The sequence below is a fragment of the Coturnix japonica genome, unplaced genomic scaffold, assembly GCF_054131305.1.
Source record: "Coturnix japonica strain WE unplaced genomic scaffold, WE-NBRP24 Scf041, whole genome shotgun sequence".
NCBI classification, from domain to species: domain Eukaryota; kingdom Metazoa; phylum Chordata; class Aves; order Galliformes; family Phasianidae; genus Coturnix; species Coturnix japonica.
In genome coordinates this window covers 3632948-3647756 of record NW_028188944.1, presented here as the reverse complement: position 1 = coordinate 3647756, position 14809 = coordinate 3632948, and the positions used below count along the sequence as shown (strand labels likewise).

The following is a 14809-nucleotide window of genomic DNA, read 5'->3' as shown; positions in this document are numbered from 1 at the left end:
TATGTAAGGTTTTGCTTGTTTTGTTTGTGCTGAAGTTTTTGAATCGTGTTCAGGGGGGTTGGAACTACATGATCCTTGAGGCCCATTCCAATCCGGGTAATTCTGTGATTCTGTGATCTGTGATTCTGAGATACAGCTTATGTGGATCATCATTTTGAGGCTTCCCCAGTGCTAAAGGAACAGCCTATGGTTAATGTTTGGAATATGGCCACAGGACTTTGGGGCTGTCCCCTACCACTGACAACTTGGGGTCGTGAATATGCTCCTATTTCCACAGGGACTGGCCCTATGTGGGTTCCAGCATGATATCTTCAGTCTCATCTGAAGGCAGAAAATAGCATCCAGCCTTCATAGTAATTGTAATTGTGTGTTTCTTACTTAGTGGTATTGCTTTGTAACTTGCTGTGTTATAGATAATATATGTTATAGATAATATTAGTAATAGTTTGACATAGTGTGTGATTTTCTGTTTTACCAATGCAGTCTCAAGATTTAGAATTTAACGCATTAGCTAGGATGTTGTGTGCTTCTTCTATTTTAGTAATAGATCAGATGTGTATTAAACAGGATTTGATGTAATCAATGCTAGAATCTACAGGAATAGCTCTTTTAATGTTTTAGTACTGTTTGGTTATGATGTTATTAGCCTATTAGTTAGCTTTTCTTAATTTGCAAAGACAAAACCTGGAAAGGAATCCCAGGCAAAGAGATGACCCTGTATCATAGAATAGATACCTCTCTTACATCCAACTAATTGGGATTTTTGAAATATAACCATGCATCATTTTAGACAAAAGTGCATGCTAATAGAACTAAATTTGATAGTTTATTCTGTTTTCCAAGCAGGTGTTCCACTTGGGCTCTATATCACTGGCCATGCGGATATGGTGTACAACTGGAAGAAATCCTTCAGACCCTGAATGCAGGAGAGAATCTGTGATGGGTGAGAGAGGAAATGTGCACCTTGAAGCAGGGGACACCCTGCTGGCACTACCTGTCGCATCCACCACCAACATGGCTTGCTGTTTCTCAAGGGTCAATAAGTAATAATGCCCCTAGTGATACTCTAGTACGTTTGTCCTCTAAAATTGGTTCTATTTGACATGCTACTTCATAAAATTGCACGATCATTAATCAATTATTAGCCCGGATAACTCAGTTGGTAGAGCATGGTTATGAGCATCATAAAAGCATTTATTGCACAAATTTTAGTGGTCATTAAAATCAATATATCAGAGTATATGAAAATTGAAGACTTTTCCTGATCAGTTACAGATTAACACAATGGGACCCTCATGGATTTATTTTCAGGTTACAGAAACTTAGGTTGCAGTACAAACATGTTTGTTTTTTTTAGTGGGTTTAACAGTAATGTTGTTATGTTGTATTTGACTTGTCTCTTTTTTCACTTTTAGAGTATTGTCAATCGAGGCCTTGATTGAGTTATAATAGTTATGTTATTAATTTAAGTAGTGTTGCTATTCTATAGGCAGTATTGTAAGAAGAATTCTACAGAGTGTCCGTCATGGATCCAGATGAGAAGTTCACAGAACAGCAGCTACGAAGCAGGATAAAACTACATGAGAACTGATTGAACAAATGAACTGAACTGCTTGTTAAATATGATTAATCGGTCGTTAAATCAAACCCTTTTTCAGCCTAAAAGAAAACGGGGGAAATGTAGAGAGTGTTTTTTACAGCTAGTTAGCTGAGAAGGGTCGTAAACATGGTGCAGCTAAGCAAGCAGCCATAACACCTGCAAGGACAGCAAGAACAACAGGATGCCCTGGGATGGTGAGAAACTAGCCATGGTTCTGGGAACTCAGCAAGGGAGTAGGTTTCAGTTGATAACAACAAGCTGTTAAGATACTCGGGGATGGTATGTAATTGGGAACCAATGATGAGCTCCACTTTTGCAATATGTATGAGCTAATTATCCGTATTATAAATGTACACGCAGCCAAGGAATAAACGAGATTAGCTGATCATATGTCAATGACAGCTGTGGTCATCTGCTTTTCTCCTGCCGTTCTGCAACAAACACCTATATACAAATTTAAGAACACAACGGAGTAACTGTTACTGTTTATTAACAACCAGTTTTAATAATACGATAAAAGTATGTCCTGAGAAAGGGGAACAAACATGCTTCTTCAAGGTTTTTTAGCTCTTCTGGATCTCAGCCGTCGCTTGATGATCAGATGATCACTTTCCTTCTTTTGTTCCTCAGATTCCTGAAGAAAACATTTCAAAAGTTACTCATCTTTTCGCACAAGACTGACAAGCTCTTCTTGACCCACGCAAACATATTTCTTCCCCTAAATGGATTTCAGAATGGAATTTGCTTATTATATTTTATTCAGAAAACTATGGGATACCGAGATCATTTTAATGCAGCTTAATCACAAGGAACAAATATGGAGAATGTACAAAATCCTGTTTATCTTAAAAAAGCACACACATCTGAGGAAAGCCTGAAGGCAGCTTTCATTTTGAAATACTTGTTTTCAAAAGAGTATTATAATACTTGTTTTGTGAAACATGAAGCGTTCAGAAAACATTTTTAGCCTCAATCCCTGTAGCTATGACTTGCCCAGAATTTCAGTTCTCGGTTCAGTTCCATGTTCTCAGAACTACAGTGAGAGAAGAAATTGTCTCATCTTCTTCATCCTCTAACAAAAAAAATAACATTTTGGTTTCTGCCCCTATCATTCGTCAAATCATCAAAAAATTCAGAGGGATATTACAGTATGGGCAAATGATCACTATGCTGAACAGAAAAAGGACTCTAATATAATTAAAAGATGCAGTTCCAACAGAGCAAGAATGTTCTTAGCACAATAGCTGCCGACAGAGTCATGAAACTGGCACATCAGATCCTTTGCAAGTTGGCTTAGACAGGAGATCATAGTTTAAGCATACCTAAAAAGCTGTCTAAGTTGTGCTCTAGAAAAGCGTGTAGTAGAATAATCCCACTCCGACACACTGAAATTATCTATGATTCCAAATTAGAAGACATCTCCGTGATTGCTACATCGCCTACTTAGTAAACTGTAAGCCAGCCAAACACAGAGATCTTTGAGGACAAAATAAAACAGAACAGCAGGAAGACCAACAAGAATGACTTGGTAGAATAAAGAAATACCTCAGTACTTTCAACCTCCCCCTGCAAATAGATGAAACCTCCAGTCTGTTTGGACTCCTTAGTAGTTTATTTTAAGTCAAGACTACAGTATAATTGCTTACTGAAGAAGCAGGTATATCTAGAGGGCCAGAAACGACAGTGGAATACAGCTTCCTTTTGCATCATTTTGGCTTGGTCTCTCCTTCTTCAAGACTTTCAGGTTCGTTTGATTTAGGAGAACTTACTGCTGACATCAGCTTCTTGGCTAGAAGAAATTTGTTTTGATACATAAACCAATCAACTTACTGGTTTTGTGAGTCTTTAAATCACTGAATGCAAAAAAAGCTTCGTAACAAACTTGGTTTATAAATGACACGTAAAATTTAAGTGAAAATACTCAGAAATTGTATTTGTTCATCGAGGTTCTTTATTGCTTCTATAGCTGAAACAGTTTATAGCTTCAGGTACGGCAGCTTAAAGCACGCATTAAAATGGAGTATGAAAGACAATCATGGCTCAGAAGTCGCTGGAAGTCAGAAACTTCAGCAGGAGTTAAACAACAGGCCTAACTTTCGTGCTGACAGAAGCACAAGACAGAACCAACTTTCTCTGTATACTTGTAGGTTTTCACAAATGTAAGAATGAATCTCTGAAGAGACGAATAAATGCATTTACTTCATAAATCAAAGGACAACTTAACATGGCAGACAAGTCTAAGAACACATACATTAATAGCCTACAGCAGAAACAAGCCATTCTACAATGTCTAGAAAATATGGAATAGAACTTATTCTACACCAACCTTTAGAGTGTATAATAGAAGGAGAGCTTTGAATAAAATCTCCAACATTTTGCAGTGTTTCATCGATCTTTTTAGTCAGTCTTGAAGCACGTACTCGCTTTCTCAGGAAGTAGTCTTTTCCGGATTTCTGTTCAACAGAGATGTGAACATGTGAAACAAGAGCATTGTTTAAACTTCATTTTAGTTCAATGTTATTTTAAGTTGACATTTTGAGCTTTACTACTGACACCTCTGTTCGTTATGCTGATGATACCACAACGGCAAGTAATGTAGACAATTTTATACCCTTTAGGGAGTTGTCAAAATCTCAGCTATTTCAAGGCATACGTTTCTTAAAGTTTCTTAATAAGGCAGTAGTTTCTTTAAAAGTAGCTCCCAAGCTGTGGAGTTGTTTCTTACATAAGCTGTTCTAATTACATAAAATAAACAAACATACAAAACAGAAGACAACAGATGGGAAAAATCTACTACTCATACTCTGACCATGCCAAGGATACTGCTATCACATGTGAACATCTGCTTTTAATAACTGCCATGCATATTAATGATATGAACCTTAGTTTAATACAAGGGCTTCACTTACAAAAGCACACGATAATCCACTAAAGCTTCTCTTCCCAACTATTCATTGTGCAATATCCTTCCCTCCAAATCATTACACAGTACAGCCATTACACGCTCTGGGGACAGACTGACTTGCCCTTTGGTTAGCTTATGGAATTTAATAGGAAGAGCTCATAAGCATGTAAGATTCCCATTCAGGTATACACATAAGGATAAGACACTGCTTCTTTCGTGTGACCACACAATTACAGGAAGTCCCAAGCTAGCTTCAAAACTAGAACAAAAACCAACCATTTTCTCGTCACTTGCAGAGGGTGAATTAAAAGCCATGACAGATTTTGTATTTTTCGTGTTCTCACTTTTCACAAAATCCTGGGAAAATAAGACAAGTTTCAGCCATGATTCTTTTGGAAAGAACAACTGATGTCACAAAAGTGAACACTTTAAACACTTTTGCTAATAGTAGGGAAGTATTTGCTAGTGGTAACTATTCCACTGTAAATCAAATAATAAATAAGCATTCAATTATAAAAACAGGACATTAAGATATCAGTATTAGACATCTCATGATGTCTAAAAAGCTGATTTATGTCTACAGTTTCAAAGAAAATACACAATGGAGTTAAGAGAAATTCCCTTCTCTTAAACCATTATCACTGAGCTTGGCTATTAGTTTTGTTCATTAAAGCAGTTCATTGATTAAATTCTTCAACTACTTTACTGAGGTAGAAATAGCATTTCTTTAATGCTTAAATGAGAATGGTAAAAAGGCATCAGATATTTTGTTTTCTGTTGGGTCTAGGTCATACCTCATGCATGTCATCACTTCTTTTCTTTTTTGCCTTAGGCATTTTCACTCCTAAAGGTATCATGCTGCCGTGCTGCTTTATCTCCATCTTATCAGGTTGCAGAGGTGTCAGTGGGATTTCCAGCTCCGGTTTTGGGAACCGACTAGTTTTGCCATTTTCTGCGGACACTCCAGAAGAGTCGAGGACAGTTTCCAAATGCTCCTGATAGCACAGAAGAATTTTAAGTGCAAGTGTTAAGGTAGCCATGAGATTAAAAAGCTATAAAGCATCTGGAAAAGGATATGTAAGCATTCGATTTTCCTGCAGTAAGAACACTTGTAACAGAAGGAGTCTATTTCAGTTACAGCAGAGTTTTACCCCTCTTTCCTAGAACTTGTTACATTTAAAATTATTTCCAATCTATGATCACAAAAAAAGTTCTCCATGTAAAACTGAGCCTGATACTTTACAAGTCATTTTTTCTCAAGGGCACAGACAACTACACTTTTTTTTTATAGAGAATGGTGGTAGAACTGACACGATTTTCTTCATCTCAACTCTGCTGTGTCAGAACTGGGCAGGAACAGGAGCATTTGATTCAAGTGTTCAATTAGTTCCAGCTTAATCTTAGGGAATTTGCCCTTCCTCTTCTACACTAGAGATGTTATTTACATAAGTAAGGTCCAGCTGGCAAGGTGCAAGCCCTGTAAAAGTCATTAAAGAACTCCATTGCTATCTTTTCCCTGGAGAGAATACAGACATTCAAGCAATGACACCGTACTTAAGCTGAAGGCTATCATGTACCTGCTCATGGTCAAATGGCAGCAAATTCACAGCTAAGTGACAGGGAAATGTCAGTATGCATTTCCCCAGCAGCACTTACTGTCCACAATCCACCCAATCCTGTTTTTCTCAACAGGAACAACAAAGTCAGAGCTGAGATCACCTGGACTCCTCCTTCTCTATGGCAGGAATTCAGCTAGCATATCAAAAATGAGTTCAGATGCTGGTTGAACACATGGAAGACAGGCTGCTGGGGACATCAGAAAATGGTAGATGGCTGCTTCTACTGCTGCTAGTAACTAGCAAACTCCAGTGTCCCAAACACAGACTAGCAGCTTTTACTACTTACACTGTTCCGACCCCCTGAGGGGAGTCTTCTTCCTCTCAAAAAGTTACCAAAGATTGTAGAAAGACAAAAAGTAGTCAGAGCCACTTTATCAGGCTCTGCTAAGAATCTGAATGGAGTATCACCACCCACTGTATTTCCAAGAATTAAGTTGGTTAATAAATACTTTGTTTTTAAAATATATGTAACTGCCATTTTATGAAAGTTAGCAATTAAAAACTTATATAGGAATGATTAACATCATCTGCTAACAAAACAATATCCAGAAATCCTGCAGAGGAAGAAAATAAGTTCAATTTGCTGTGCCCGTTTCAGTGGCTCCATGAATTTTTTCCAAGTAACTTATCTAATCATGAGCCACTTCATAAGCATTAACATGAGGAGAGTTTTCAACAGCACCTGAAAAAAATTCATCACACAATTGTTTCAACAGCTTTTATTCCTATCAAAGGCTATAAAAACAGGTGATCTGATCACCTTGAAAGGGATAAATAAATTAAAACTTGGGAATTGTTTAGAGAACATAAGATCTTTTCCTACTCATTCCTTATCAAAAGCAATACAATCACAACATTTTCAGATCTGAAGTTTCATACTAACCTCAGATTCATTTAATGAAGTGAGGCTCCTAGTACATCGACGTGACAAATAATTGTCTTCAGCTTTGCATCTTAATGGAATACTTTTTCCAGTTTTAGTTTTGCTTTGTTGTTTCCTAGGCTGTAAATATTTAAAAGGAGTAAAGATTAGGCTATGCATTAGACCTCCAAAATATCTCGAGTTTTCTAAAGTTACAGTGTAAAACCTCAAGCTCAGACGCCACATGAACACGTAAGCTGAAACACAGCACAAGTGTGGGAAGGTAGTAACATCTATTCGTTGTGTGATCTTCATATACACCCTACTGGGTCTCACTAACAGTCTCAGGCAGTATTCTGCCTCCAAAAGAGAGAAAGCGAGACATTATTTAGGGACAAAATCTGTAACACTGGTCGTTTTGTCATCCATTCCCCCCATACTCTGCACGCTCACAGCTGCTATGTTAGAACACCAAAGGCTAAACCTCTGCCTAATCTTCAGCATCCACATACGAATACATGGAAAACTGCATGGAAAAGTTCCATAATGTACACACAGAGATGGTGTTCTAGTAAATAAAATATTTTTGAGAAGATGAGAGCTCATGTTTGAGTGGAAGACAAAAAGAACCAACAAGTACTCATCACTGAATATGTAGTTAAAGGACTATATGCTAAGAAAAATGATTCTAGCTCCAGTATCTCCTAGGAAAACAGAAGAACAAAAAGGGGTTAACAAGATGTTAAGTACTGACTTTCTATAAATATAATCATACCTTTTCATTTACAGAGTCATTCCTTCTACTTTGTCTTTCTTCAAGTAAAGGTATTTCTGGCAAACACTGAGGGCTACTGTGGTTAATGCGTTGTTTTAATTCCTTTATAAAGTCATCTTTGTCAGCCAGTTCTTTTCTTAACTCTTCTATCACAGTTGCATTATCCTAATAAACACTAAAAACTGCTGAGTTGTGGGATTGGCAAAAGGAATTAACACACACAAGCAGTATTGCAATTACTTAGTAGCATCAGTTTTAGAATTACAGGCTAGAACACTTAACTATTCAAGAACAGTAACATTTCACGGATTTGTACGGTCACTGTTACAAGTGCAGTTGTCACAGAATTGCCTGGGAAGTTGTAATACAATATATTTTGATTCTTCTATTTTACTTATGTGCTTCAGCCTTCATCTGCCTTAAGATATAATAACCCGAGCTTTTATTTGTTCCCAAATCCTTGGTACTGTGAGAAAGTCAGCAGTTGTAGGGGAAGTTTTGCTATGAGAACATCTTTCTTCTCAGAGAAAGTGAATCCAAACATTCTCAAAAGACCACAACTCATTTAGTCTTCTGTTTAGCTTCTGAAATTCTATGCTACGGCTTAGATTGGCTATCCTGATTAAAAGCTGGATGTTGAAATAAGAAATGCAACTTCCAGAGATCATCCCCCCTCTGCTTTTTGATGCTTCCCTTAATCTCTCTCCACGTCCCCTTCTGTCTTTTCATGCCATTGTAGATACTACCTCAGAGAAAGCAAAGAAAGTAAGAAACCTGAGACAGAACTACTGTCTGAGTATTGAGCCTAGCTTGGGATCCGGAAATGCTGTGAATTATCGGAAAAAGCTACAGATGTACAGTCTGATTGTAGGATCATAAGCATCAAACTGACATCTGCTTATCTGAACTACTGAAAAATTTGAAATTTTAGTAATTAACAGAAATTCTGTTTCTGAAGAACAAAAATAAAAGCTGGTGCTTTTTTTGGTTAGTTGCACATGATGTCAATACAACAGTGTTCAAGAACAGAAGCACACCCAGAATACAAAGAGCAGGTACAGGAGTTTTACAGAATTTATGGGTAGCTAATCAGGTAGGAGGAAAGGAGAGCTGACCTTGCTTGAATCCTTTAAGGCAGATTGTCTCAGTTCTGCTATTTCTGTCTCTTTTTGTATGGCATTAGAAGCCAAAGTTTTGAGCTGTTCTTCAAAAGCTTCAACTAACTGATCTCTCTCCTCACGCCACTTTTGAAGATTATGGTCCTTTTCCTCCAGCTCCTATATTTCATGATGAAAGAAAAGCATACACAGTAGAAACAAGCAGAATCTTTAAGACAGCCTAGAATTAATAAGTTTTTCATATAGCATAAGTAAGGACTCAAGCTGATAAAAAGAGTTTATGGTAAGACATTTCAATTAACATATCGTGATGTCACTCAACAAGATCAGGTTACATGCATGTATTACGTATGTATTTACTATGCAGATTATTGTATTTAAAGCAATCTGCCAGTGCTCTGTAGTGACTAATTATTTGAATATCTTTCATGGTCTACCGCTAATTTCAGTTGGCCACTTTCATTTTGCTCCAATTTTTTTTTTTTTTTTTTTGACCTTTTTCCTGTTGCTTGGAAAACATGCATCATTCATTTAATAAAAATTAAGAGCAAGAAAAATACCTGTTTAAGTTGTTGGATAGTATAGTCTTTATAATCCAGCTCATCCTTAAACTGGTTATTAATCCTTTCAAGTTCATCCATCCTGTTCCTGAGGGATTCCTCCACAGAACGCATCGTGGACACCTGTAATGTAAGCACAGCTCACGGTTCATTAAAAGACTTCTGTAATCCAACCTGGCCAAATACTTCTTTGTTAAATAAAGAGGAATTCACAAACAAGTGCTGAGTAGGAAAATGACAGCAAATGCAAGGTTACCAAGGAAGACATGAATTCATTTTTAAGCTTCATTCTTCTTCCCAGTTATCAGCGTTTTTTCACAAGACTTAGGTTTTAGGCTTTGGAGTTACCACAGATACCAATGGCAAGTCACCAGTAACGTAGAGATAATAACAAGTCCCCTCCAGAGGCAGATTAACTATTCTCTTCACAAACCTTATTCCAGACTACCAACCAACTTTACTTTCCTCTGTTCATTATCTATGCGAAACCATGTTTTAACTTCTGGTCCCCTCTAGAGCTTCAATGGCAACTTTACCTAAGATTTGCTGCTAGCCACACTAGTGTGAAATTTCCAGCTTCATAGTTAAAGTTTGAGAAGTTTTAACAGCAGAAAGCCAAGCATAATCTTACAGAAAAAAATAGCTCAGTTGACTACAAACCTCGCTTTGTACTTGCTGAATTTGTTTCTCGGCATCAGAATGTTTGTCTTTTAGATCTGCATACTCTTCTTCTTTCCTCTGCAAATCTTTTTTCAAATTCAGTACAAGGGCAGAACTCTCAGAAAGAATATTTTCTAGCCTTATGTTAAAAATAAAGACACAAAGAACATTACTGTTACACATCTCATGGAAACAGCAATTACAGCTTAATCCATGCCCTGCCTGTTGGTTTCTATTTGTAAATAGACTCTTAAATCTATCTAGACCAGTGACAAGATTTAAACAATTACTTTTGAATTTCAGCTTGCTTCTCATAATCAGATGCTGAAGCAATAAATTATTCAGATGCTATTCTGAGGGATGTACAACAAAACCACCAGCAATCCCCATATTATTCTTTATTTCCTTGCACACTCCTGTTTTCCCTTGGAACTCAAGTAGCATACCAAAGCATCCTAAAGTAGTAGTTTGGCCATTGATAAGCATGCAGATGCATTAAGTCGAAGGGATGTTCCCATTAACTATTTTTAACTCTAGTTCATTCTCAAAGGGCTCTAAGTTAACTCAGTGGTTACTTACGATTCTATACGTTGCACTTTCTCCATTTCACTCTTTTCCTTTTCCCGAAGAGAATGTTTCATCTGCTCCAAGCTGTTTTTCAGCTGCATAACTTCTTGAATCAGATTTGCTTCATTGCTACTTAACTCTTCAAAATTTTTGTCTGCATTAGCAGACTTCTCCTGCAGAGTTGCTGTAACTGTCTCCAGATTAACAATAATAGATTCTTTTTCTTTAAGTAATTCATTGAGTTTTGACACATTGTCTTCCATTGTCTTGGAAGCCTCCAGGCGATATTCAAGCTCTCTTATTTTTACCTCACAGTTGGCAACTTCCTCCTGAAATTGTGCAATCACTCTCTGATCTTCTGCAGTCTTTTCTTCAAACTCCCGAGTTTTCTTTTCTATTTGCTCATGTAACTGATTCACAAGATCATCTTCCTGACTAGTGTGAGTTGTAATCTCACATAGCTTCATTACAAGTTGACGATTATGATTTTCAGCATTATTCAGTCCCGCCTTAAGGTTTTCATTGTCTTGAAGCAGTGCTTTGATGTGCTCACTTTTTTGTGAGGAAACATCAACAATACTTCTGCATACTTCCCAAATCCTTTCAAGACTATAGTTAAAGGAGAGGCCCTGCACAAGATCTGAGATGGAAGAAGTCTGTGACTGAGTGCATGCAGAACTAATTTGAGATGTCCCTGGCTCATCTTTTTCAGAGTCTGAGGAATCCTTTACACTGACAAAGTCAGTACCGATGGCGTGAAACTCTAAGTGACATTTGTATAATTCATCTAATTTGGTCCGCATTTCTTTTACTTGTGACACTTTATCACTTATATATTCTTTGGCAACTTCTATGTTGTTAGTTAGTTGGGCATTTTTGTCTTCTAATGTCATATTTATAGATTTCTGTTCATCCAGTTCAGAAGCAATTTCCCGATAGTCAGCTTGACCCTGCAGAATTTGTTCACGGAGGACATCAGCAGTTTCTTCAGAAAAAGAAAGCTCAATACGCAGGCTTGTTACCTGCTTACTGAAATCTTCTTTTTTATTTTTTTCTCTTCTGCATTGTTCTTCAAGAACAGTTAAATGATGTTCCAAGATTTCAGTTCTTTCCCTCAGTGCTAGTACTTTCTTTCGGTACGAGGAGCACTTTTGTTTCATGTGTTCAATTTTCTTTTGCTCTACAGTGTTCTTTTTCTTTCTCTCATTTACAACTACTGTAAAACAAACAAACAAACAAACAAAAAAAAAAAGGGAAAAGGAATGTAGCTCAGATTGATTAAAATCATTATTACATAGCAGTTCACAACACCAAGTAGCAACTTCTAAGTGAAAAACTGTCGTAATATGCAAGCCATAGCCTCACATCACATAGTATTTGATACCAGTGAAGGAATTAAAGTCCTCTGGACACATAATCAGGTGCCTCAGATTTCTATACAGAATTAACAGCAAAAGGTTTTCAGTCTGGAAGAACACTTTTACCATGGCACTACTCAAACCTTCCACTCCACACCAGTAGAAAATCTAATTAGATTTAAGAAACATGGGAACGAGATAGATAATTCACAGCTATATTCTTTCTATCTTCCGTGCTTCAGCAATCCCTATAAGGCAGCCAGGAATCACTCCATCTACATCTAAATGGTAGATAAAGAGTTCTCTAAGAAATTTCATTCCAACTCACAGTCCTCTTACTTTCAAAAGAAAGATAAAACCCTGGACAAGTTGATCACTTAAGTGTTGATATCTGTCTCTCTTATTCAGTTGATCTCTAAACAAAATATGAGGATTCCTACTTCTGTCCACACTTACTCTTTTGCATATAAAGTTCACTCATAAAGTTGTACAAATTTGCAGATTCAAGTTTCCATAAATATTCCATTAGCTTGGGGCTGTTTTTTTCTTTAACTGGTGAGCACTTAGCTAAAATCACATGCATTTTCTTTCTATCAAAAGCAACTTCTGCTGTATTTCATCATTGCTTTAGAATCCAGTTATGTCCATTCCATAATATGCATACTTTAAGTATTAAAAAAAATAAATATAAGTCAAGACTTACTAGGGATTGTGTCACCACAACAATATATTCCATGGTGATACTTGTACAGTCCTTTTATTACTACAACTTCAGAAATGCAGAATTTTATAGCGCCCACGTGCAGCCTGCATTACATACAGATTCACATGTACTGCATGGAAACAGCCTCTTAACTCATCTAAGGAGTTTTATATACAGCCCTCAACTGATTTAAAAGTCATACTGAAGAAACAGCAGTGGCATATTCCACCCCAAACCAGGTTTTGGGTTTTGACTGCTGCTCCCAGCAACACTAGTGAGGGGAATATGATTTATAAGTAATCTAAACACTTTATGCTGAAAACAACAAGCAAGCACTAAAGCAAGATAAATAAGACTAGGGAGAAGATGTGTAATGTTCAGTCTAGAAGCTCCTTACACAGGAAGTAGGGAAAAAGCATTATTACAGAGCATAGGAAACAAGACCTAAAAGCTCAGAGAATGGTGTAAATACCCTGAACTTGAAGCTGAGATAACCTAGCATCTCCTAAAACACTTTTGCTCGTGCTACTTATATAACTAATTCTACAAAAGAACCAGCACAACATACCTGTGCTCATTGTTCTACTGTGCATATTTAACATAGCTAAAGAATATATATTAAGCGGTTTTTGAAATTGGACGCTATTAATACTCACAAATAGAAGAAAATTTTAACATGATTGAATACTCAGTACTTCTTAACAGAAAACTTCATGCTGACATTGTGACTATCAGCTACCCATTTTAATTCCTATGTGGAGCATTGCTGTCATTAATTTTTAAATGAGAGCTTTGGTCATATGATTAGAACAAACCCACTACTATTTGGAGTATGGAGGAGTCCACATCCCTCCCTCAGTCTCTGGTAAGATGCTTATATGTGATGCCATTCAGTGGTCACATTAGGATTCAATATTTATGCCAAATAAAGGCAGCAGGGACAAATCATCCAAGAACAGCATCTCATCCAAAGAAGGCCTTGACTTTCTCCCTTGCACATATTTTGCAAGAGGAATACAAGAAAGGAAGGGACTACAGCTAAGTTTTAGATTTTCCATTCTACATTGTATATGCCTTCCGTAATTCTAGGAACACTGATGCTCAGCTGTGCCCAGAAGTGAAGTTAAATGCATCAGAGCTTATCCAAACCATTTTGCTCAAATATTGCCCATGAGCGAGCAATTAGCAGGTCGTCAACAATTTTGATAGTTGCTTCAGGAAAAATAAAACAAACAAACAAAAAAAAGCACTTGAGCAGCTGATGCTACTCAGAAGATCAGCAACAGCAGTTGAAACAATCCTAAAGAAACTGCTTTAAAACTATTACCAAATCTGCAAGTGCATCAACAGATGAGGAAAAAGCAGCAAAAAGGAAAAAAATAGTGCAAAAAACTTTTATTCCTAAGCATTCAAAAATGAACAGCATAGGACCTTCTGAAAAAGGGATATTTACATAACAGTTACTTCTATTTACAGTTTAACACAGTGGCTTTTCTCCTTATACCATAAGGTACGCGCTTCACAGCCTTTTGCTTCCGATCCGGAATAGGAAGCAATTTATTGTTTTGGAAGACATCCTGTTCAAGGATGGAAGAAACTGTACCTTTCTTTGGAGGTGGCTCTTCCACAGTAGGCTTATCCTCATCAGTACTGCGCTTTCTTCCCACTTCCAACTCAGTTTTCTCTTGTTTCAGTGCTTTAACTGAAAGCACTGAAAATTGGCTGCTTTCAGTTCCTTTATTAGTGTTCTCTTCTGCCGGTTCTGCTTTAATGGTAGTTAAATGGTAGGTAGTCTTTTCCTGTATTGATATAAGATCAGTTACATTGAAGCTTAACAAAAGGAGCACTTAAGTCTCAGTAATCTTCTGTAGGCAAATATTTACACAAAACCATACAGCTAAAATACTTACCCAGTGACTCTATAGACATCAGTTACAAATCTCAATAGCAGACAGAACAAGTACACCTTCAGATAATGACAAGTGCAATACTCGGTAGAGTATACAAGGGAAAGCAAGAGCCTAGCAGGTTACAAAGTAAAAGACTTGCACACAATCAAGAGTTTACCAGTTTATCAAAGAA

General features: G+C 37.1%; 2 protein-coding genes and 1 long non-coding RNA gene across 3 annotated transcripts; all 3 read right to left on the bottom strand.

The window, feature by feature from the left end:
* Positions 1–2089: 2089 nt before the first annotated feature.
* On the bottom strand, positions 2090–4999 carry LOC146752832 (uncharacterized). Its single transcript, XR_014940410.1, has 4 exons — positions 4782–4999; positions 3927–4053; positions 3247–3389; positions 2090–2234 (listed from the first exon to the last, which is right to left on the bottom strand). It is a non-coding gene; the product is annotated as an uncharacterized LOC146752832 (long non-coding RNA).
* A 1926-nt stretch (positions 5000–6925) lies between these two features.
* LOC146752831 (uncharacterized) lies at positions 6926–9558 on the bottom strand. Its single transcript, XM_085531348.1, has 4 exons — positions 9440–9558; positions 8877–9038; positions 7762–7926; positions 6926–7127 (listed from the first exon to the last, which is right to left on the bottom strand). Exons 1-4 carry the CDS (start codon positions 9551–9553, stop codon positions 6984–6986), a joined length of 585 nt encoding a protein of 194 aa, XP_085387474.1. The 5' UTR covers positions 9554–9558; the 3' UTR covers positions 6926–6983.
* A 473-nt stretch (positions 9559–10031) lies between these two features.
* Positions 10032–14520, bottom strand: LOC146752830 (uncharacterized). Its single transcript, XM_085531338.1, has 3 exons — positions 14331–14520; positions 10679–11882; positions 10032–10238 (listed from the first exon to the last, which is right to left on the bottom strand). The coding sequence occupies exons 2-3, from the start codon at positions 11824–11826 to the stop codon at positions 10067–10069; spliced, it is 1320 nt and encodes a 439-aa protein (XP_085387464.1). The 5' UTR covers positions 11827–11882; positions 14331–14520; the 3' UTR covers positions 10032–10066.
* Positions 14521–14809: the final 289 nt, after the last annotated feature.

Bases quoted from the DNA above. Each gene is read 5' to 3' on its own strand.
- LOC146752831 (XM_085531348.1), bottom strand. From the start codon at position 9,553: ATGCGTTCTGTGGAGGAATCCCTCAGGAACAGGATGGATGAACTTGAA. The intron at 7,927-8,876 runs GTCAGCTCTCCT...AGTGTTTATTAG, and splicing joins CCTTAAAGGATTCAAGCAAG to GATAATGCAACTGTGATAGA. The intron at 7,128-7,761 runs GTATGATTATAT...AAATATTTACAG, and splicing joins ATGACTCTGTAAATGAAAAG to CCTAGGAAACAACAAAGCAA.
- LOC146752830 (XM_085531338.1), bottom strand. From the start codon at position 11,826: ATGAAACAAAAGTGCTCCTCGTACCGAAAGAAAGTACTAGCACTGAGG. The intron at 10,239-10,678 runs GTAAGTAACCAC...TTTTAACATAAG, and splicing joins AAAGTGCAACGTATAGAATC to GCTAGAAAATATTCTTTCTG.